This window comes from Caenorhabditis remanei, chromosome I (genome assembly GCF_010183535.1).
Source record: "Caenorhabditis remanei strain PX506 chromosome I, whole genome shotgun sequence".
In the NCBI taxonomy this organism is placed as follows: Eukaryota; Metazoa; Nematoda; class Chromadorea; order Rhabditida; family Rhabditidae; genus Caenorhabditis; species Caenorhabditis remanei.
In genome coordinates this window covers 13,544,200-13,569,120 of record NC_071328.1, presented here as the reverse complement: position 1 = coordinate 13,569,120, position 24,921 = coordinate 13,544,200, and the positions used below count along the sequence as shown (strand labels likewise).

General features: G+C 38.5%; 5 protein-coding genes across 5 annotated transcripts; 4 read left to right on the top strand and 1 right to left on the bottom strand.

Moving 5' to 3' along the window:
- Positions 1–4,279: 4,279 nt before the first annotated feature.
- Positions 4,280–4,510, bottom strand: GCK72_002993 (uncharacterized protein; the record flags this gene model as incomplete). The annotated part of the gene is made up of 1 exon (XM_053723739.1): positions 4,280–4,510. The coding sequence occupies one exon, from the start codon at positions 4,508–4,510 to the stop codon at positions 4,280–4,282; it is 231 nt and encodes a 76-aa protein (XP_053592384.1).
- Positions 4,511–9,614: 5,104 nt separating this feature from the next.
- On the top strand, positions 9,615–9,881 carry GCK72_002992 (uncharacterized protein; the record flags this gene model as incomplete). The annotated part of the gene is made up of 2 exons (XM_053723738.1): positions 9,615–9,656; positions 9,702–9,881. The coding sequence occupies 2 exons, from the start codon at positions 9,615–9,617 to the stop codon at positions 9,879–9,881; spliced, it is 222 nt and encodes a 73-aa protein (XP_053592383.1).
- A 3,216-nt stretch (positions 9,882–13,097) lies between these two features.
- On the top strand, positions 13,098–13,853 carry GCK72_002991 (uncharacterized protein; the record flags this gene model as incomplete). Its single annotated transcript, XM_053723737.1, has 1 exon — positions 13,098–13,853. The coding sequence occupies one exon, from the start codon at positions 13,098–13,100 to the stop codon at positions 13,851–13,853; it is 756 nt and encodes a 251-aa protein (XP_053592382.1).
- A 1,876-nt stretch (positions 13,854–15,729) lies between these two features.
- On the top strand, positions 15,730–16,998 carry GCK72_002990 (uncharacterized protein; the record flags this gene model as incomplete). The annotated part of the gene is made up of 1 exon (XM_003092175.2): positions 15,730–16,998. The coding sequence occupies one exon, from the start codon at positions 15,730–15,732 to the stop codon at positions 16,996–16,998; it is 1,269 nt and encodes a 422-aa protein (XP_003092223.2).
- Positions 16,999–21,314: 4,316 nt separating this feature from the next.
- On the top strand, positions 21,315–21,761 carry GCK72_002989 (uncharacterized protein; the record flags this gene model as incomplete). The annotated part of the gene is made up of 3 exons (XM_053723736.1): positions 21,315–21,367; positions 21,433–21,496; positions 21,555–21,761. The coding sequence occupies 3 exons, from the start codon at positions 21,315–21,317 to the stop codon at positions 21,759–21,761; spliced, it is 324 nt and encodes a 107-aa protein (XP_053592381.1).
- Between the last annotated feature and the right edge of the window lie 3,160 nt (positions 21,762–24,921).

Below are 24,921 nucleotides of genomic sequence, written 5' to 3'. Positions count from 1 at the left end.
CTATGCCAATATCATTTTTACAGCCGTACTCGTACGAACAACACAAAAAAATTGAAAAAAATGAGCAAAACGTTAATTTTGGAAGTCTTGAAAATGCTCATTTTTGCATTGAGAAGCCACAAAAAAGGGAATAACTTTTTTCACGAAATCGTTCAGCAAAAACAGACTACAAATTTGAAATCAGCGCAAAATTTCGGTTCTAGTGATATATATCTCGATCTGTAACTTCATCTCGACTCGGGATCCTTCCCTAGTTAAAAGTGTTGATGCAATCTGTGAAAACCGAACAAATATGTGAAATGTACTTACCTCCGCAAATGCTTCTCCTTTTTTGCCTTTTAATCCTTCAAATACAACTTTCATCAGTTCCAGACTACTAGTCTGTGTTTTCGCGTTATCCATAACATCACTCAATTCTTTGTGTTCTTTTCCTTGTTGCTCCAATAACTTTTCATCGAGCTGTTCCAATAACTTTTTCATCCGGAATATGATTCTCGAATGGAGACTTTCAAAACTATTTTCTGGGCTAGACCCGTTTTCTCTTATTTTCTTTTCCTCGGCAGCAGATAACGTCGATGACTTATCGCAGATCGTTCTTTTTGTTTTTTCATTTGGTCTTGGTGATAATACAATTCTGTTCTATTCATCCTTGCGTCTTTGATTTCTAAACCAATTGTAAATCTGAAATAAACATATTTTGAAGCAAAATATGCTTGCAAAACTCACTTTATTGTAAGAACACTTCAATAGTTTGACGATTATTTCAATAGTGTATCGATCTGGATATTTTTCCTTTTCGTAATTAGCTGATAAAAACTTTTATTATTTAATATTTTCTTTCTGTTTGGAATAAAAAACTCACGTTTTGATATTCTGGCCAACAAATTCTTCTGGGACACTTGCTTCTCCTCCTCTCACATACGCCTGTAATTTTGTTTATTTAATTTTGTTTATTCAATTTAATTTTAATATATTTTGGTGACTGGTGTTTTTCTTTCAGGTCGAACAAGTGCCGGCATATTAGAAAAGTAAAAAGGTATTTGTTAAATAAAATCCGAAAATTTTAAGATAAATTCAAATTCATACTGAATTATTGTATTTTTTCAATTCCTCACAACTCACCATTTAGAATTTAATAAAAATAATTAATTAGGACTTAAAAATAATCAAATAGTTGTTTTTCGGCATTTATTCAGTAAAACGCCCAGAAATTATTCGTTTTCATCAAGAAAACTCAAAAAATAGGAGGAATACATGATGAAATAGTATTCGAATGATGGAAGTGTCCCCCCCCTCTTCATTGGAATATGTTCAGTGGGGCGCGTTTGCTGAGTAAACAAAGGAAAAAGGAAGAGAGGGAGCGGCATGTTGATGGGTTGTCATAGTAGAGGCGATAGGGGTTACATTAGTCGAAATCTATAAACACTTTTCCAGTAAAAACCATTATTTTCGAAATTTACACCTTTTTTCTAACTTTTATAGGTTTCGAGATATAGGAATTTGAAACTAGAGGCGAAATCAAGGCCCGGCCCGGCCCGAAGGCCCGGGCAAATTGGCGCGAAAGTCAAATTTTCAAATTTTTTCAAATTTTTTCAAATTTTTTCGAATTTTTTCAAATTTTTTCGAATTTTTTGAATTTTTTCGCGAAAAAGTCAAATTTTCGACTATCAGTCAGAATTAAAAGAAATTTTGAAAAATAGTCAAAAATGGTCACATTTCCGATGAAAAATTGAAAAAAAATTGGGAAAAAATTGGAAAAAAATTGTCATTTTTTGAAGCCGGGCCTTGCCGGGCCGGCCGGGGCCTTGACAACTAATCCAGTCCAGTTTTTGAAAAAAATAGATAAATACATTGTTTTTCCCTATTTTTTCGACATTTTCAAGAAAAAACGACCTTCAAAATGTTTCAATGAACTGAAACTCATGTTTTTATAAAATTCTAGACCCTTATGTTACTCTAGAAAACTGTTTCAGAAAAAAATCCAGTCCAGTTTTTGAGAAAATAAAAATTTTATGATTTTTTTCACTTATTTTTCGACATTTTCAAGGAAAACGGCCTTCAAAATGTTTCAATGGACTGAAACTGTTGTTTTTATTGAATTTCACGGCCTGATTTTACTTTGGGGAACAGTTTCGGCAAAAAATCCAGTTCAGTTTTTGAGAAAACGTGTTTTTTTTTCAAAATAGTCGTTTTTTGTGATAAAAACGTAATAATTATCGAGATTTTTAGTTTTCCACAATTTCTAACAATCAAAAATAGTTCATTTCAGTTAATATCACCAATAATGTGTTATATGTCTGTCGCCAATACGTGGAATAGCCTGCCGACGCTAAGTGATAATAATTGGCGTTTGAATTTCGCGCGCCGCCGAGCCGGGGCCGAGGAATTTGGCTGCGGAGTCCGCGCGTTGGCGCAGCCCCGCCGTGCTATGGGAAAAACGACAGATCGACTGTGTGCGCAATTGTAGAACTAGGGTCGATCGATCCGTTACATTTCCCATAGACATCTTTGACAATGGTGTGGTCTCGCCACGAAACGCAGGCAATGATGTTGATGTGCTGGTGTGAGTGGAAGAAGAAACTTAAACTTGGGAACAATCAGACCTTTTATTAAGTGAAGATAAATAATACAAGAAACAAAAGGTGTGAAAAATCATAGAGAGGGGCGGAGCAGAAATGGGAAAAACAGGGGGAGAGACATAGTGAAGATTACTATTGATTTGACTTGATTATGTTCTTTCGATAGAAATGATTTTTTGAAAAGGGAAGATTAAGTTTTGTCTATTCAAATGGAGTCACAGACATTTCAATCCAATTTTCGCCAAAGTCAATAGTTGCCGTCTTCGATCCATCATCGGTTTGGATGACCATCTCGTCTAATTCGCTCCAATCTATTCCCAAGATCTGTTCTCCATCATTTGTGAATTTCAGGCTAGTAATCTTCAGACGTTTTAGATTTGGTAATCCTCCAGCTCTCCATTTTCTGAGTATCTCATCCATATCCTTGTTTCCCAAATAAGATTTCTTGAGTGTAATGTTAGTGCAAGTGCACGCCAAAAGAGATTCCACAGTGAACCAATCATAACCCAAGATACTAATTTTTTGAGGCCATGAAGTGAATACTGGGATGAAATAAGGATCATCAATAGACGAGATTCTAAGATCCTCAATCAGTCCCATATTAGTGGATAACATCCGGTTCCAAAACAATTTTTCATCATAATTGGATCTTATAAATCGAATATAGAGCGTCTTGAATTCCACTTTCAGATCAAACAACATTGTAGCAGTTGGTCGAAATAAATCACTATGATAACAACGATCACTAGTTGAAATTTTGCATTGAAACATCTTCAATAGATTTGGAATAACATATTTGAATCCTTCTCGATGATTTTTCCACAATGTTTTGATTAGTAATCGCATGGACCTAACTCTTACATTACAAAATTTGATAGAAAATTGTTCAGTATTTGAATTGTGATTTTCCCAGGATTCTAGATGAATAGAGACTTTAAATGTATCTTTGTCATCTTCGGAGTGAACTCTGACTTCTTGTTTTGAGATATCCAGATCGACTATAACGTTTTGTGAGTACAAACGATCATTATAGATTCGAGTGGAGATTTTCTTTGAACAGAAGGAGAGTTTGATTCTGGAAATAGAGTATAATTTGACAGGTTCGATTAATAAGCTTAACTCACTTTTCACCGATGCTCAATGATTTGAATACCTCGCAAAGAACCACTCCAGGAAGACGGAGGATGGGAAAGGGAGAAGACATTGGGGCAGAGATAGAAAAAGATGGAATGAGTAAGGAATTAATGAGACTAAGACGGAGGAAGAGAACTGTGTAAATAGAATCTGGCGTTTCGTGGCGAGACCACAACTAGCCTACGGGAAAGTAACGGACCGACTGTGTGCGCAACGGTAGTACTGGGGTCGCAGCCACTTCTCCAATCCCAGACTCTGACCATCTTACACTGATCAAAATTGCTTAAATTTATGAAAAATAAGTCAATTAAAAAAATAACGGATCATAAACTTTTTATGGTGAAAAAAAAACTGATAGCATAAACATTGTAATCATGTATTATCAGAAATTAACGAAATATTAATTGAATTTGTTTATTTATTTGAAGGACTTTCACCACTTATACAAATAAGAAAGAAAAAAAAGAAACAGTTACAATTTAAAAGTTATAGTGTTTAAGTATTAAAAGAAATTATCGATTTATAGTAGGACGACGAAAATCGAATTCATTTGTTCCGGATATCCATTATTTCTTGATTCTCTTCTTCTGCTCCTCGGCTCTCTTCAACTCATCCAATTCCTTTCGAACCACAACACATAGATGTCCGATCAGTGACATCTGCATTGTCGTGTACCGTAATCTGGGCTCTTTATCTCGAACATTGTTTTCCTTCTCATATTTGGCACATGCCATGCTTAACAACTCGTGACTCTCGATCATCGTTTGATCTTTCTCGTTTGTTGGGATGACAGACATTCTGGAAGAAGGCATTGATGTTAGGGAGCAGGCGGAAAGCGGCATAAAGCACTTTTGGACGGGACAAGTGGAGTCTTTAGAGAAATACTCTAAATCGGTAAAATTTAGGTCAAGTATGTTATTCAGCGTAGTGTCACTGTAACATATGTCCAACTTTGAGAGCCCGTCATGACATCCTCTTTCATCCAATTTTGTTAAATTTACATTTTTCTTGTAGATCGAAACCAGGGCAACATTTTTGTAGTTGACAACTTTTTGATAGCTCCGCCCACTTTTGAGATACAAGTGTTTGAAGATAGAGCACTTCTCTGGGCTCTCTAACTTCAAATTCCTACGTCTCGAAATCTATAAAAGTTAAAAGAAAAGCTATAAACTAGAAAAAATATATATCGATTTCGATTGATGTGAACGTATCTACAACGATAACCATCAATCGACCGCTCCATCTCTTTCCTCATCTTTTGTTTATTCTGCAAGGACGCTCCATTGAAAACAATAAAAAAAGATAGGAACACTTCCACGATTTCATTCTTATTTCAGCATGCATTCCCCACTCTAAACAGCCGATTGTTGTTCTACTTCCTATTTTTTGAGTTTTCCTTTTGAAAACTTCTAATTTCTAGGCGTTTTACTGAATAAATGCCGAAAAACAACTATAAATCTGATTATTTTTAAGAGGCGTTGTCTGTAAGATGAGGATTCCTTTTGGCACAGTTGCAAAAAGTTGTTTCAATCCGAACTCTTTTCACAGCATATATACCCCTATGGTAGTGGTTCACAAAACATATGTCATCAGCCCCCTATGACGTCATCATAGGAAAATATGCCCAATAATTTACTTTTCACCAAAAAATTCATAAAAATTTCAATTTTTCAAATAACTTTAGGAAACTTTTTCAACATGTTAGGAGTGTTTTTGACTACCCCTACACAAATTTTCAGCCCTCCAGACACCCCAGAAACCGTTCAAGTGAACTTCACTTTTATGTTTTTCCAACTTTTCTTGAAAAATCCCTCTAGAAGTACTTAAATTTCAAATCGTATTCGTATTCTCCGCAAAACGTCCAATTAGGTCCAATTAAAATCATCAAAAAACCATTGCACCATTTTGAGATATTTCGATTTTTTCAAAAATCACATAAGGGTCCCCCCTTATGAAAAAAAAATTTTCACGAAAAATTCAAAGAAAAAATTTGTTCCGAAAATAATCAGAATATTGATAAAAAACTTAGAATAAACCAATTTCAAGATCATACACCTCAGAAATTGGTTTGAACCGATTTCGTTTTTTTCGTCATCGAAATTTTATACCATTTTTTGACGTTTTCATCAATATTTTGTACTGAAGTACACAAATTTCAAGCAATGTACTTATTGCTCGCTAAATTCAACAAATAGTCAAAATAAGACAAATGATAAACCATTGGACCATTTTGAGATTTTTTCATTTATTTCGAAAATCACATAAGGGTCCCCCCCATGGAACAAAATTTTTATCGAAAAAATAATTCAACATTATTTTGAAGCAAAAACGTTTAGAACATTGATGCAATATCACAAAATGTTTTGTAAAAGAGTACTGAACGTTTTTGCTTCAAAATAATGTTGAATTATTTTTTCGATAAAAATTTTGTTCCATGGGGGGGACCCTTATGTGATTTTCGAAATAAATGAAAAAATCTCAAAATGGTCCAATGGTTTATCATTTGTCTTATTTTGACTATTTGTTGAATTTAGCGAGCAATAAGTACATTGCTTGAAATTTGTGTACTTCAGTACAAAATATTGATGAAAACGTCAAAAAATGGTATAAAATTTCGATGACGAAAAAAACGAAATCGGTTCAAACCAATTTCTGAGGTGTATGATCTTGAAATTGGTTTATTCTAAGTTTTTTTTCAATATTCTGATTATTTTCGGAACAAATTTTTTCTTTGAATTTTTCGTGAAAATTTTTTTTTCATAAGGGGGGACCCTTATGTGATTTTTGAAAAAATCGAAATATCTCAAAATGGTGCAATGGTTTTTTGATGATTTTAATTGGACCTAATTGGACGTTTTGCGGAGAATACGAATACGATTTGAAATTTAAGTACTTCTAGAGGGATTTTTCAAGAAAAGTTGGAAAAACATAAAAGTGAAGTTCACTTGAACGGTTTCTGGGGTGTCTGGAGGGCTGAAAATTTGTGTAGGGGTAGTCAAAAACACTCCTAACATGTTGCAAAAGTTTCCTAAAGTTATTTGAAAAATTGAAATTTTTATGAATTTTTTGGTGAAAAGTAAATTATTGGGCATATTTTCCTATGATGACGTCATAGGGGGCTGATGACATATGTTTTGTGAACCACTACCATAGGGGTATATATGCTGTGAAAAAAGTTTGGATTGAAACAACTTTTTGCAACTGTGCCAAGGCCCAACACAAACATTCTCACTCTTACAGATAGTGCCTCTTAAGTTCTAATTATTTATTTTTATTAAATTCTCAATGGTGAGTTGAAAAAGAGAGATACTGAAAAAATATACTAAACTAGTATGAAAAATATCGATTAATCAGCAGTTTAGTTTAAACTCGAGTTTATTCTTATCTTTAGAGACCGCAATACTTTTTTCAAACGCAATTTTTTATTAAAATTTATAGCATGATCGGTTCTTCAAGTAAATAGACGTTCATTACCAATTTTATTTATATATTTTATTGTCAAATACTTTTTTACTACTCTAACAGACCACGCAATTGATAGATTTTATAAGAAAACTATCCTAGACACTAATTATCCACTTTTTTGTTGATATTTTTGTGACATTCGGGAATTTTACGAAAAACTTGTGAAACGAACTCAAAATGTTATTTAATTATAATAAAAACTCTGCAATACATTTTTCCTAAGTTTCAGGTCAATCCGATCTATTAAAAAAAGTTCCGGTCGAAAACCGAACTATGATACCTTTTTGTACGGTACTGTATCTTTCAATTTCACCACGATCTTTTGCAGAATCCTTTTTATTATTTCAACTGTAATACAAACTTCAGAAAAAGGCCTAGAAACTTTGAATGCCTCCTTTTCCAGAGATATAAAATGGCAATAAAACAAAAATAAACATTTATGATTGAGAATTGCCACTCCGTTTCTTTTTTATAGTTTTTTTCAGGGAAACTTTGAGAATTAACCACATTCAAATGTTTCTCAAATGGGATCTTTCTCAGGAATCGCAGGAGAATCCTCAGGTGATTCATTTTCTGATAACTTTTTTCATTAACATTTGTTTTTTTTAGATGGTCTTTGCTTCCAAGGAGGAGCGTTCATTATGACTCTATGAGTTTGCGGAACGACTCGAAGGAACAGAAAAGAGGACTGCGAAAAGAGGATAGTGTCACAGGCCAGTCTCTGACCTGTCTCTACTCTCTTTTCCTCGGGTTCTCTCTCGACTGAGATGACGTATTGCTCTCGGCTCAGCGGGGCGTAAACAACCCAGCGGCCGGCCGAGAGTCCCTTTTCTCCTCCTTACATTTAGTTTATACTTCACTGGTGCGGGAGAAGGACGAGAGTCCTTCTCCTTGCTATACCGGCCAATAAATGATTGCAATCATCAAGAATGTACCTAAGACAGACTGAAATGTTAAAAGGATGAGCAGGCGCATTCATGCCTTTTACATGGAAGTCCCACCTCGAGTAGGGTGATAAAGTTGGCGCCCTATTATTCAACTTTATCATCTGCGAACTCAGGTCGTCGCAGGATTCAAATCTGTCCTGAAGTGCTACCACTACACCGCTACACCCATGGAACCACCACCCCCTTTGAACCCCACTACCTACCCCATTTCCACGATTCATTCTATAACTTCTATTATATTACTCTAATATTCATCGTCGTCAGTCTCAGTGCAATGCAGTTGCGATGTTCTCGATTTCAATCGATCGCGGATTTTGATTTGGATTGTTTTGGCCTCAATCACTGGAAAAGGATTGGCCTGATGTGAAAAGCTGTCAAGGGATCTTCAATGCCGGAAAGGAAAGTCAATATAATTATAATTTTTTTAATACCATTTTGAGAAATTTCCCACCCCTAGTTGAGACAAAAAGTCACTAGAGTGAGTGTAGGATAATGAGCGGATGAGCACATGCGCGGAAGCGCATGGTTATTAAGTAATTGACTGTTCAAAAAATTCAACAGCTAAAATGAGTCTGATTTGAATAGAACCAATAATTGAGAAGATTGTCCCCCAATTGTTAATTAAATTGTATAATACAGCTTCAAAAATTGTTATTTTTAGAATGTTTGATTTTCTTCTTGTAGATACTCGCCTCAAAACATCATAGTTCATTATTGTATGTCTCCGCAACTTCCTAACGCCGCCAGTTTAACGAAACTTCGGTCACTAGATAAGATTAGGGCGATAAGACACTATGAGAATCTGATTTTTGTATTTGAGACCCCGATGACGATTGATTATTCTTGTGTATTTTATGTTGTTTTATAGTCTGACTCACTGTTTTAGGCTCTTGTGAACTGTTTCGGCCGCAAGTTCTCAACCACTTTTAATTCCAAGTTGGTTGACTCTTCGGGACGAAGCAGTTCTCGAGAGGAGGGGAGAGCCTTAGGGAAACCCTTCGGAAAGTGGTCTCTAACTTGATCTCTTACATAGAGTTTCGAGGACGAAACCTTCTTTCCAAAGAGGGGAGGATGTCACAGGCCAGTCTCTGACCTGTCTCTACTCTCTTTTCCTCGGGTTCTCTCTCGACTGAGATGACGTATTGCTCTCGGCTCAGCGGGGCGTAAACAACCCAGCGGCCGGCCGAGAGTCCCTTTTCTCCTCCTTACATTTAGTTTATACTTCACTGGTGCGGGAGAAGGACGAGAGTCCTTCTCCTTGCTATACCGGCCAATAAATGATTGCAATCATCAAGAATGTACCTAAGACAGACTGAAATGTTAAAAGGATGAGCAGGCGCATTCATGCCTTTTACAATAGCGTGGAGCTGGACATATTATATGACGGCATGTTTTTGCTGGTCTTCTAGATTCAGTACATTTATTCTCTGTTCCAGGAGTTCCTCGTCAAGCGAGAAGTTACTGATCAACTCACTCAGCTGTGTTATACATGCAGAGTGAGATCCCAGCTAATAGTCCACTCGTACCCGAGGTTTGTAAAATTATTGAAATTCAGAAAATATATAATGTTTTTCAGCCGATGCAGTTAACTCCAAATATGGGAATCCCAGACGATCGTCACCCTCTTATAGCGTTCTGTGAAAATAATGAAGTTTTCATGAACGAGACAAATGTTCATTTTGAAAAGTTGATGCTCGATTTCTCCCAACTCGAATTGGATACAAAACAAAGAACTACGCACTTGAATTACAGGTAATTTGTGGATCCATAGTCAAAATATTACAAATAATGGAACGACGATTTTGGAAATGAATCTGAGGGAATTAGTCGGAAATGTAATTCAATCTAATGATGGATCAAAGACGGCTAGTATTAACATCGGTTTAGGAGGTATTGAAGTATTTGTAACACCGTTTGAATAACCATTATACTACATATTATATCAAGCATTCTATAATAAACATTTTTATTCAAGTTTGCTGTCTCTTAGAACATTAGTAGACTGCACTGCGAGGTATCTATTTTAGAATTTATCAGAAGAACAACTTTAATTCCAATATTCCCTCTGTGGCTAAGACATGGCACTATTAAATCTGAATGTTTATTTAGTACCAGTACACCTGAAAAGTCTCTACTCTCGACTTCCGTGGATCTGGGATTTGAGCAGTGTCTGCGTTGCTATATTGCCACAACTGGTACAATCTATTTTGTAGATTATTCCTACATAATTAATAGAATATACAACGGTCAACTTATAGTTATTCTCGAAGGTTAATTACTTAGCCTACTCACCACATGAAACAGACTCAATACTCTTATCATGATGACATTTGCCTCGTTTCAATGACAACATAAGCCTTCGAATTGCTAACAATAATTATCGGAAGTTAATTGTCTACACTTTGCCTACTGAACACTATTCACAACTGCTTCTATCGACAAGTCATCTGCGACTAACAACGTCTTGGCACAAGATGGACCAGCCTCCTTCGGCAGTGCATTAAGAGTTTCCTTCAACTATGAAGTTTCTCCCATTGAGAATGCTTTGATAAACCGTTTGTATAATTCTGTGTTCGTTAGCTTTCTATGTTCACACTCTCTCACTCATTGCGGTCGGCTCGGGATTCACCTGCCCTATAACCGTCGCAGCAGATGTTTATGGGAAAAATGGAGGATCGATCGACTACAGTACTGTCATTGCGCACGCAGTCGATCCATCGTTTTTCCCATAGGCTTGTTGTGGTCTCGCCACGAAACGCAGGCACTCCTCCAACCTCAGAATCTATTCACACATCTCATTATTCCCTTCTTTTCATACTCATTTCACCGTCTTCTATATCTGCCCCAATGTCTTCCCCATTCCCCCTCCTCCGTCTTCCTCGATTACTCCCCCTACAAGTGAAATTCAAGGCGCTAAATATCGTACTTGATGGATCAAAAGATCAAAACTTGTAATGGAATCAGATATACACCAATTTTGGACTGGTTGAGGATCTTAAAGTCCTATCCGATACTACTAATCCGGGTTTCATACCAGTTTTCACTTCATGGACGCAGAATATTTATATCGGGAGTTCCGCTTGGTTCACTCTGGAATATCTTTTGGCGTGTACTTGCCAAAGAATTACACTCGGGAATTCTCAATTGGGAAACAAGGATATGGATGTGGTACTCAAAAATTGAAAGGCTGGAGCATTCCCTAATTGGGAATGAATCCTTTGGAATTGCGGGGGAAAGGATATCCGAACTGATAATGGATCAAAGAAGGCAACTATTAAACTTACCCCCTTTTGGGTCGAAATGGATGTGATTCCATTTGAATGAACATAACATGATGTGTTGTCAGTTTGACGCTTCTGGCATGCAACCTGCCAACTTTGTGGCTCTATAATTCCGGGTCATACCGATTTTCCCCACAAAATCCCCCGAAATTATAGTTCCAACTATTCTTGTCTTTTATCTCTTTTCCTCTACTTCATTTCCCCCTTTTGTTCTACTCAAAACGGTCAATTCTACCGAATTCTACCAATTTATTGCCGCGCCTCATTATTTAAACGGCGCGCGCATTTGTCTACAGTATCCCGTTCGTCGCGAGACGTAGATGTGCAGGCAACCCACAGCCTTTTTAGGCCAACGCGCGTTGCCTGCCGAGTCTCCTCGCCACCGCACTTCTACTACTTTTGACGCCACGTTGCGGTCCGTTGGTGACGGATTTTTCCCCCATTTTTTCCCTTATTTTTATCCCCTTTTTTCTGTTCCCCTTCCCCTTATTTTTCCCCCTCTAAACCTTCTACAAAACCTCTACAAAACTCTACGAAAACTCTACGTAACAGGTTTTACCTGACAGGAAGGAGAACCGAAAGGTTTCCTCGCATCCCACTAGGGAGCGAGGTTTTACTCCTACGCATTTTGCTCCACAATTCCTGTCAATGGATTTTCCCCTTCTCTTGTCCCTATCTTTCTCTTAATAAACGGGTCATTGAGAAATTGTGTACTGTTTTGTCAATTGCATAGCTCATCCGAAGGTTCTGCGGAACCGGGTCTCATACGGCGCATACAGGGAGTCTCCCTGGGTTATGATTATGTCCTGGTCTTCGACTGGACCTACAGGCATTGTCAACATGGTGCATCGACCGGGAATCGAACCCGGGCCGCCCGCGTGGCAGGCGAGCATTCTACCACTGAACCACCGATGCATTCTCCCTCTTTCCAAAAATCAAAAAATCCATATCTAAAGAATTTAATCGAATCGAATCTATATTAATATTCATTATGTCTCTCCCCTCGCTTTTCACATTGCTGCTCCACCCTTCTCATCAAAAAAGAGGAAACGCTCAACATCTTTCTTCCCATTTCTAATTTCTTTTATATGAATTCCATTTGTTCTGCTAGTTTTGTTAATTATCTCTTCTTCACACCAACACATCAACATCAAGAAACTAAGTCACTGAGAGTTCTTTATAAGACCTTCCTATGGTAAAATTGCCTTTGGGATTGGAAAAGTGCCTGCGTTTCGTGGCGAGACCTTAGATGTCTATGGGAAATGTAACGGATCGATCGACCCTAGTTCTACAATTGCGCACACAGTCGCTCCGTCATTTTTCCCATAGGCTTGTTGTGGTCTCGCCACGAAACACAGGCACTCCTCCTCTCCCAGGTTCTATTTACATACTTCTACTCCTCAGTCTCATTTTATTACTGCCTTTCTCCTCATACTCATTTCATTATCTTCTATCTCTACCCCAATGTCTTCTCCCTTTTTCCTCCTCCGTCTTCCTCGATTGGCCCTGTATGAAGTATTCAAATCATTAAGTATCGGTGAAAAGTGAGTTACCTTACTAACCTAACCTAACTAGTTCTTTCTGTTTCCAGAATCAAACTCTCTATCTGTTCCAAGAAAATTTCTTTTCAAATCAATAGTGTTTGTTTCTACTCGCAAAAAGTTGTAGTCGATCTGGGCCACTTAAGACAAATGATCAGAATTCTCTCTGAAGATGACAAAGATAAATTTGCTATCTTCATTTCTACTGATTACTCGAATCGTCAGAATTCAAATACTCAGCAATTTTCAATTGCATGTTGTACTGTGCCTGTAGTCTATCTCACCTACGGAATCGAAACATTCTGGAAGAATTATCAAGAAGGATTTCTATTCATTATTCGACATCTATTGAAGATGTTTCAATGCAAGATAACAACTAGTGCTCGGTGTTATGAGAGTGATTTATTTCAACCAACAGTTTCTGAGCTGCTTAATCAACAAGTGGAATTCAAGGCGCTCACTATTCTACATACCCAAAACATGTTGTTTAATCGGAAATTCAGTAATTTTGGACTGATTGAGGATCTTAGAATCATATCCGTTACTCACCCTGGTTTCAGACCAGTTTTCAGTTCATGGCCGCAGAAGATTAGTATCAAGAGTTCGCATTGGTTCACTTTGGAATCTTTTTTGACATGCACTTCCACCAACATTATACTCGAGGAGTCTTGCCTGGTAAACAAAGATTTGGATGTTGTACTTAGGAAGTGGAAGGCTGGAGGATATCAGAATCTAAAATATCTCAAGATCCATAGCCTAAGAACGGCATATAATGGAGAACATGTTTTGGAAATGAATTGGATGGAGTTAAACGGGAAGGTTATCCAAAATGATGATGGCTCAAAGAAAGCAACTATTGAACTTGGCCCCCAAAGTATTGAAATATATGTGACTCCATTTGAATGAACAAACAAAGCCTACTTATTTCCTCTTCCTACTTTTTCTATATCAATCTTCATTATGTCTCTTCCCCTGCTTTTCACATTTCTGCTCCGCCTTTCTTATTAAAAAAGACAGTAACCTTATCATCTTTTTTCCCATTTATAATCTCTTTGTGATTCACCTTTTGTTACTTATTTTTGTTATTTATCTTTATTCAATAAATATAAGGTCGAAGGACAAGACAGAATAGTAATTTAAATATTGTAGAGCGGGGTATATGTATTGGAACAAATGAATATGTATAATCAGAGTTCACTAATACGATAGTTCGGAGGTCACGTCAGTGCCAGCAGGGACGGCCACGCGCCTTCCCAACAATAAATGGTCTAATTGTTCCCAAGTTTGAGGTTCTTCTTCCACTGGCACCAACACATAAACAACAGGGAACTCGGTCACTCAGAGTTCTTTATAAGACCTTCCTATAATAAAATTGCCTCTGGGATTGGAGGAGTATCTGTGGCGTTCCGTGGCGAGACCACAACTAGTGGTATGGGAAAAATAACTGATCGATGGACCCAAGTCGTACCACTGCGCACACAGTCGATCTGTTATTCTTCCCATAGGCTTATTGTGGTCTCGCCACGAAACGCAGGCACTCTTCCAATCCCAGATTCTATTTACACATTTCATTATTCCCTTCTCCTCATACTCATTTCATTGTCTTCCATCTCTCCCCTAATGTCTTCTCCCTTTCTCCTCCTCCGTCTTCCTAGAGTGGTTCTGATCGATTTATTCAAATCATTGAGTATCGGAGAAAAGTGAGTTAACATTATTTACCTGACTTGGCTGATTATTCTATATTTTCAGAATAAAACTCTCTATTTGCTCCAGGAAAATCTCTACTCTAATTAATGATGATCGTTTGTACTCTCAAAACGTTATAGTCGATCTGGACATGTTAGACCAAAAAATCAGAGTTCGCTTTGAAAATGACGAAGATACATTTGGAATCTTCGTTTCTCCAGATTTCTGGGAAAGTCACAATTCAAATGATCAACATTCTTCTATCGCATGTTGTACTGGAACGGTTAAGTCTACCCAAGAAGGAATCAGAACGTACTGGAAGAATTATCGAGAAGGATTTCAATCTGTTATTCGACATCTATTGAAGATGTTTCGCTGCAAGATTTCAACTAGTTTTATTTGTCATTGTAGTAATTTATTTCAACCAACAATTACAATGTTGTTTGATCTACAACTGGAATTCAAGAGTCTCTACCTCAAAGCATCAACGAATGAAAACTTATTGTGGAGTTGCCGGTGGCAAGGTACCCTCATAACCCTGTAGTTCTCCGAGTCCTCACAATAAATACGCAACGACACTCCGCCAAAGGCTCACGCGCCTACCGTAACCTCAGCGCGTCAGTTCACGTGGACACGTGTACTCCACGTGGCAACAAGTAGTTTTCTGAAGTCGGTTGGCTTTCAGAGTTAGTTCTAGTTTTAGCGTTGGTTGTTTAACCTTTGTTTTGTAAGTTACGCTCTCTTATTTTATTTTCTTGCAATAAAGTAAATTTATTGTAAGAAACTGTGTATTTGTCGTCTTATATTTTATCAGGACCCTATCACCCCGTATTCGTACGCGGGCAACTTGGGGGCCGAACCGTGTCAATCGTTTTTCGTTATTTTTCCTTGTTTTGCTGTAATTTTCTGGTTTATTTTTCTTCGGTTTGAATAAACGGAGGAATTATTTACTGGTTTTTGGCAGTTTCTTTCGTTGGATAACGTGGAAACTTGGAGGAATTCTCCGAAGAATCGAAGAAATCTTCGTCGATTGAAAATCAACGAAAAGTAGACAGTTTTTGGATAAAAACTTTGTTTACGGACGACAACGCAGAAGATGAGCGACAAAACATCGTCGAAGCAGTCAACGTTGAAATTAGACGACAATCGGATGATTGTTGTGGAAACTCAAATGAGCGTGAAGGAGAGAAGAAAGAAAGTGAAGAAGTTCACTAAACTTATCGCTAGCAGCGTCAAAGTGGAGGACGAAACAAGGTTGCAACTCGGGGAGTTGACAGCAAAATGCAGCGAACAGGAGGCGGATGCGATTCTGGAGCCGATGAGAATTTTCCACAGAGAGTTGTTGGAAAAGTTTGAAGAAATCGGAGGAGATGAATGGCCGCGATCGGTGATTCGAGTGATGAGAGAGTTCAAGCTCGAATCGGTGGAAGAGTTGAGAGAGGCGTGTGCGAAGGCAGCGCGAGTGCAAGTCGAGGAGAACTTGTTGACGGAGTGCTGGAATGAGGAAAAGGAGATGCTCGGGGAGCAAATCCGGGAAATCCAGAGAGAAAAGGAGATGCTCGGGGAGCAAATCCGGAAAATCCAGAGAGGAAAGGAGGTGGCTGAGGCTCAGGTCAGGAAGCTGGAGAAGGCGCTGACGAAACTGAGGAAGAAGCTGGATCAGGAGGAGCGTAAGCCGAATGGCTTGCGGGATGAAGCCCAGGAAATCGCTGTGGAAACAGTGACGGGTGACGAAAAAACGAGTAGTGAGGAGAAGAAGGTTTTCATGATAGGAAATCTGGGAATCCGCGTGGAAAACAGGAATCCGTACAGGGAAACGGCGGAGAAGAGCAAGGAAATCGCTGTGGATACAGGGATGGAGGAGAGAAAAGAAGGGATGAAGCCAAAGAAGACGATGATTAGAGAATCGAAGATTCTCATAACTCCGAGAATCGGCGTGAAGGGAAAGTCTATCTTTGAGTATCGGAAAAGTGTGCTGAAGACGTGGAAGAATAGATTCGATTTTGCGAATGTGGAAGCGATCGTATTCTTGGTAAATCTCACGGAAGACGAGGAGACTAACCAAAAGTTGGGTGCACTGGTGCTGGAGTTAGCTGAGGAGGTGAAGGAGATCACGACCATTCCATACATGATGGATTGTGCAAAATCGGGATTGGTGGAAAGTTGGAAACGGAGTTGGATAACTGCCGGTCATGTGAAGTGGAGCGATTCGGCTGCGAGTGCGGGTGAAAAGTTCAAAACGTGGGAACAACTGCTGGAGTTCCTGGAGGCGAGGACGACGGAGAATGTGGTGGTGGCCCAACTGAGAAAGGAGTCGGTGACTTCGGAGCCACGGATAAAGGAGGACAAATGGAGTCACCAGTGATGTCATCTTGGTGGACAATCCAAATTGTTAATAAATTGTTTTGTTGTTTTAGTAGCAGTGTAAAATTAGGGTAGCATTTTGCATTGAGGTCTCCTAAAGACAACGTTTTGATTATTTTGATGTTAGGGTGGTGTGACTGAGTTTAGGCTAGGTGGTGTGAGATAAGGGGAGAAGAATGTAAGTCGTATCTGTGAGAGTACTCGAACCGGTCGGGGCCCGGTTTCTGTAAAGGGGGGGAAGTTGCCGGTGGCAAGGTACCCTCATAACCCTGTAGTTCTCCGAGTCCTCACAATAAATACGCAACGACACTCCGCCAAAGGCTCACGCGCCTACCGTAACCTCAGCGCGTCAGTTCACGTGGACACGTGTACTCCACGTGGCAACAAGTAGTTTTCTGAAGTCGGTTGGCTTTCAGAGTTAGTTCTAGTTTTAGCGTTGGTTGTTTAACCTTTGTTTGTAAGTTACGCTCTCTTATTTTATTTTCTTGCAATAAAGTAAATTTATTGTAAGAAACTGTGTATTTGTCGTCTTATATTTTATCAGGACCCTATCACCCCGTATTCGTACGCGGGCAACTGTGGAACCAGATATCTACTAAACTTGGACTAGTAGTGTATCTTAGAATCCTATCCGATACTACAAATCCTGGTTTCAGACCAGTTATCACTTCATGGCCACAAGAAATTAGTATCTTGGGTTCTGATTGGTTTACTCTGGAGTCTCTTCTGGCGTGCCCATGCACTACAATTACACTCGAGTAGTCTCATTTGGAAAACAAGGATTTAGATGACGTACTCAGAAAATGGAGAGCTGGAGAGTTAACAAATCTAAAATGTCTGATTATTACCAGTTTGGAATTCACAGATAATGGAGAACAGATCTTAGGAATGAATTTGAACGAATTGAACGGGATGGTTATCCAATCTGATGATGGATCGAAGACGGCAGCCATTAAATTTAACCAACATTGTATTGAAATGTCTGTGACTCCATTCGTATTTTTTATCCTTTTCAAAAGATCAACTATATCAAAAAATTTAATCGAATCTATAATAATATTCAGCATTTCTCTTTCCCTGCCTTTCACATTTCTGCTCCGCCTTTTTCATTAAAATTTCCAGCATGACCCTACTTTTGAGATATGGTGTGTATAATATAAAACGCGTGTGGGCTCTGTCTGTGGATTTGTCTGTGTGTTTTTCAGGATGTCCGCAAGATTTTTGAGAAATTAATGGGAGAGCGCGCCATGGGCAAAAGTCGAACCCTCGCCCGTTCAGCGACAGGCGTTAGCGTTAACCACTCGGCCACGTGAACACTTCCGTGAGAAGGGGATTAGGAAATTAAGAAGAAGCCAGCCGGATGAAGCGCCGAAGGCGCGGCAGCCAGGCTGGTGGTGTGTATAATTTGGAAGCTGTGGAAAAAGTCGTCAGTGTAAAATCGACCAATTTTGAGAAAACGTCATAACATCCCCTTTTATTCGATTTTGTCAAATTTACATTTTTCTTGTAGATTACAAATAGGGCTACATTTTTGTAGTTGACAACTTTTTGATAGCTCCGTCCACTTTTGAGATACAAGTGTTTGAAGATAGAGCACTTCTCTGGGCTCTCTAGCTTCAAATTTCTATATATGTTGAAATCTACAAAAGATGAAAAAAGGCTGTAAACTAGAAAAGTATATATAGACTTCGATTAAAGGTGAACGTAGCTACAACCATAACCATCAATCGGCCGATCCCTCTCTTCCCTTTTCTTTTGTTTACTCTGCAAGGACGCTCCATTGAAAACAATAAAAAAAGGAGAGAGGACACTTCCACGACTCCATTCTTATTTCAGCATGCATTCATTCCCACTCTGAACGGTCGATTGCTGTTCTATCCCCTATTTTTGGAGTTTTCCTTGTGAAAACTACTGATTTCTAGGCGTTTTACTGAATAAATGCCGAAAAACTATGTTTAAATTTGATTATTTTTGAGTACTAATTATTTGTTTTTTATTGAATTTTAAATGGTGAGTTAAAAAAGAGATAAATTGGAAAAGTTGTAAATTAGTATGAGAAATATCTATTATTCAGCTATTTAGTTTAAATTCGAATTTATCTTTATTATTTTTGAGTACTAATTATTGGTTTGATTGAATTCCTGAGTTTCGTGAGTTTAGAGACCGCAACATTTTTTTTTTCAAATTCAATTTTTCATTAAAATTTCTATTCTGACCTGTTCTTCAAGTGAGAAGATGTTCATTACAGATTGCATTTTCTGATTTAATTGTCAAATACTTCTTTATTACTCTAATAGACTACTCAATTGACAAATATAGAGTTGACTATTATGTCCTCTCCTATCTCACTAAAATATCGTTCAATTTCACCACGATAATTAAAACTTCAGAAAAGATCTATGAATTTTTAATGGTTCATTTCCCAGAGAGATAAAATGGCAATAAAACAAAAAAAATAAAAATTTATGATTGAGAATATTCTATTTTATAGTTTTTCCTTTTTCAGGGAACTTTCGAGAATGAACAACAATGGTTGAACCAAATCCCTCGACGGGTTTGTTGCTGATTGAAGACTCCCCTACGCACAGGCTGTACGTGTACATATTAATTATTATAAAACCACGAAATATTGCAGGAACCACATCCCAATGTCTCTCAAATAGGATCTATCTCAGGAATCACAGATTTTCCACCGACAAATCATTTTGGAAAAATCCTCAGGTGATTCATTTTCTGATCGCTTTTTCTTTAACATTTGTTTTAATTTTAGATGGTCTTTGCTTCCAAACAGGAGCGTTCATTATGGCTCTATGAGTTTGCGGAACGACTCGAAGGAACAGAAAAGAGGACTGCGGAAAAAAGATAGCGTACAGCAAGACATCACATACGGTTTGTTTTTTTTTGGTCTTCTAGATTCAGTGAATTTTTTCTTTGTTCCAGGAGTTCCTCGTTGAGCAGGAAGTTGCGGATCTTTAAAAAGTTGATGCTCGATTTCTCCCAACTCGAATTGGATACAAAACAAAGAACTGCGTACTTGAATTACAGGTAATTTGTCTATTTTTTTCCATTTCCAAATACTATTTTTTCAGGGAGTAAAAAGAAGATGGCAGCCAGATGCTTAACTTAATTTTTTGTACTGTGTTACTTGCGGGATAATAAAACCATTTGTTTAAAAGTGTTTCTTTTCTAACAAATGAAGTTTAAAGCTGTTTTCTAACTTTTATTGATTTTGAGTTTGAAGTTAGAGAGCCCAGAGAAGTCCTCTATCTTCAAACACTTGTATCTCAAAAGTGGGCGGAGCTATCAGAAAGTTGTCAACTACAAAAATGCAGTCCTGGTTTTGATCTACAAGAAAAATGTAAATTTGACAAGATCGGATGAAAGGAGATGTCATGACGGGCTCTCATAGCCAGTCGATTTTTCTCATCTTTTTTTGGTTTTTTCGATTCTGTCATCAACTCAATTTTTATCTTATTTATACATGTTTTATCTATTGTTGTAGACTACATTTTTGCAGTTGACAACATTTTGATAGCTCCGCCCATTTTTGAGATCTGCGCTTTTAAAGCGCCAAGTAAGTTGGTCAGTTTAGTTTGTCACTGTAGAAAAGATAGTTGGTGTAGAATCGACCAACTTTGAGAGCCCGTCATGACATCCCCCTTCATCCGATTTTGTCAAATTTACATTTTACTCATGATACCCAAACTTTGAAGCGTTTTATATTAAAAGTGGGCGGGGCTACTGAAAAGTTTCAAATACAAAAATGGAGATCTTGAATTGGATTTTATTTTTGTAGTTGACAACTTTTTGATAGCTCCGCCCACTTTTGAGATACAAGTGTTTGAAGATTCTCTGCGCTCTCTCACTTCAACTTCCTATATCTCAAAATCTATAAAAGTTAGAAAAGTGATGTAAATTTCGAAAATAATGATTTTGACTAATGTAACCACTACCGCCGCTAAAGCCGCTCCCTCTCTTCCATTGTTTACTCAGCAAGGGCGCTCCATCGAACATATTCCAATGAAGAGGGGGACAGTTCCCCCATTCCATCACTATTTCATAATGTTATCCCCTATTTTTTGAGTTTTCCATATGAAAACTATTTATTTTTAGGCGTTTTACTGAATAAATGCCAAAAAACAACATAATATCTGATTATTATTGAGTACTAATTATTTATTTATATTATTATAAATTCTAAAAGGTGAGTTGAGAGAAAAAGTAAAAAAAACTAAATTTACTAAATTAGTAGGAAAATCGCTCGGATTTCTGCTTGGTTCCTTTAAATATTTAATTTCGTTGTTTTCAGTTTTCGAAATGTCAAAAAAAACTGCACCAAGCACTCCAACCAGATCATCCAAGAGAGACCGGTAAGTTACTTACCAGACAACATAGTTAAGTATGAAATAACGATTTTCTGTAAAATGGTGTCCAGATTCCAAGTGGAGACCGAGCTCAATGATGGATCCAGAATGAGAGCGACGGATTACTACTTCAAGGTGAGAATGTTGATTTAGAAAAACATCACTGTTTTCTGAAATTTCAGAAATAATCCAGGAGCGTTACGAGAGGGCCATCGAAGCTGCCTTCCAACAAAGAAGCGCTCGTCTCAATTTGGATTTTTGTGACAAGACATACGTGATCTACCTCCCAACAATGATGCAATATGAGAGGGATAACCCAAGGAAATTGAGAATGATCAAGCGAGAAGGAATTCGACCAATTGGACGTCAAGCTATTATATGTTTTTCTATTTTTTCTTAGTTTTCAATAAATTTTGATAATTGGTACAAACTGTGTTAGTCAAAATTTCAACTTTTCAAATTTTTTGAATTTTTTCGCGAAACAGTCAAATTTGCGACTATCATTCAGAATTAGAAGAAATTCAGAAAAATAGTCAAAAATTATACTCGATTATAATAATTCTATTAATTTTATTTACTTTCTTATTATTATTATTATCGTGTATTCTTATTTTCTTCTCCTCCTTCCACATTCCAATCATTCTTCTATTGTTATCTCATATATCTGTAGCTTCTCCAACACAAGCTCTCTATGCTTGTGTGGGAGAGGCCACAGGTATATAACTTTGTCATGGACAGATACTGGGACTCCAGAACTGTCTACACTATTTCTTCCTCACCCACGCTCTACATTACGACATCTTGATCTTTCCTATCACAAGCTCCCTCTTGCTTGTGTGTGGGAAGATGAAGATGTAACTCTTGTCCTGGACAGATGCTGCAACTCCAGCACTGTCCACACTCTCTAATAGTTATGACACATAACACATTTTTTGCTTTGTCTGTAGCCCCGCCCCCCGACAGACAGAGCCCCCTTTTTCTTCCCTTCCATCATTTCAGTGTTCTGAGACCGTCGTGTTAAGACGGTCTCTTCTTTTTTCTCTCCCTTTTATTTATTCTCCTTATTTTTTATGTTCTCCCTTGTTTTCTTTATCCCCTTTTCTGTTACATCTTTTCCTTTGTTGTTAACTCTTTTATTCGTTTATATAAATGGTTTAATTACCCAAGTTTGAGGTTCTACACACAAACGCATTCTACCACACACCGACGCCCAAGGATAACTCCTGAAGACGCTGACGCCTGACGGATTATTTTTGAATTTATGGTGCATCGACCGAATTAAAGAGGAAGATGCTGTCAGCTGCGAAATCCCAAGTAACGAAGACGGCCACACTGGTGACGCATCTTGCGGATGAAGCAGAACGCTCAGTTGAGACATATAAAGCCCTCGAAAACAACGCTCTCAGAGATCACGCAAAGAACATAACCAGTGAAGCAAAGAAGCTACAGAGGTCCATGGACAGGCTCAAGAACTACATGGAGGCGCTGGAAAAAGGATTCAATGCGACGGTCGAAGACAGAGAGCCGACACAGGAGGAACTGGATTGTCTTGACGCATATGCGGCAAAGTATGCCGATGCATACGAAAGAGCCGCAGAGGTACTTGACGACCTCAACATTGAGCTCGAAAGAGCCACAGAGAATTTGGAGGATTATCGATCCACTCGTTCATCACAAAGCGTTCATGAGGCAGAAGATAACCGAGAGGATCCATTGCATGAAGCAGAAGGAAACCAAGATGTTACGCTGCAGGAAGACGCCACATATGAAGTACGGAACGATAACACAACGCTCATCGAAATTCTGCAAGGATTTCAAATGGCCAATTCAGTCAAGCAAACGGAGTTGAAGAAGTTCAAAGGAGATAGATGGGAGTTCGAAAGGTTCATGACCATCTTCGAAGAGGTCATAGGAAAAACGAACATGCGTGAGTTATTGAAACTCAATTATCTATTGAACGCCCTGGAAGGAGAACCCAGGGAACACATCGAATCGTTTGAGCTGACAGACGCCAACTATCGACCAGCACTTGCCGCCCTGAAGAAGAAGTACGGGGACAAGAAAAAGGCTGTTTCGGATTTACTATCAAGGCTTAAGAAGGAAGAAGCCAGGAGCGAGTCTATTAAGGACCAAAGGAGACTACTGGACAAAGTAACGGCCATAGCCAACCAGTTGCTGCTCACGGACGAGAAAATAGACAACACGCTCACACAAGAACTGATCATTGAGAAGTTCACTTTCCAAATCCAGAAGGACGTATACGGATGTAAGCTGGATCGACATGAAGAATGGACGATCCGTCAACTCCTCAGAGATTTGGACAACATCATCACCAGGGATGAAGAACTCCTGGAATTGCTATCAAAACGGACACAAGACAAGAGTGGAAAGGACGGGAAGGACAAGAGACCAAACGCTCGCAATGAGAAATCTTCCGAGGACAACAATCGATTCCAAGAGAAGAAGGCGAAGAAATGTTTGATCTGTAACCGTGAGAACCACTACATGTCTCAATGCAGGACAATGCCCAATCCAATTGACCGTACGAAATTTTTGGAAAAAGAAGATAGATGTGGTCAATGTTTACGCAAAGGACACAAGACGTCAAATTGCCCTGGCAGAATCTGCAATAAGTGCAACAAGCCGGGACACCACTTCGGTAACTGTCCAAACAATGACTCAACTTCTCATCAGAAGAAGACGGAGAAGAAAGACAAACAGAAGCCGACACAGGGACGCACGATGGCTGCAAGCATCAACGCGGAGTGTAACCATGAGTCACAAGATTCAAACGAAGAGGACACGAAAGACAAAAAGACTGCAGCAGCAACGACTCGTCCAAGCGGGGACAACACAACTTCTATTCCAACGATTCAAGCTGAAGCATACAATCCACACAATTCCAAATGGGAACGCATCTCACTGATGATCGACACCGGAGCCGATCTCACATTCATTTCGGAGAAGATTGCGAACACCTGGAAACTCCCAATAATAAAGAAAGATAAGTTTTCCCTAACTACTTTCAAATCAGGAGAACCGAAACCAGGAGAATACGCACTTACGAAAGTGAAATGCAGAGTACCAAATTCGAACAAGGAATTGGAGATCGCACCCTACATATCAGATCAATTGGTAGGAAGGATCAAGAAGAGGACGCTTCCGCCAGAGGACATGATGTACATCCTGAAGAACGACATCAGGATGAACAAGGACGCTTTCGAGACATCAGTCGTGCCAGACATGATCATCGGAGATGATTTCGTCACACTGATTCTCACTGGAAACATGGTACGTCTACCATCAGGAATGGCACTGCTGGATACTGTATTTGGGAATACAACTATTGGACGACCGAGAGATTCACAAATCGAGCTCAATCCAACGGAACACTACATGTTCACCGCAATTGGAAACACAGCAATCGATGAAGCTCAAAGAGTCGAGGAGCAGCAGAAGAGAGACACCACCATGAAGAAGCCAGAAGAGTTCACAGGATCGCTTGTCAACGAGAAAGCAGAAATGGAGCGAGCGACTGTGGAACATTTCAAGAGGACTGT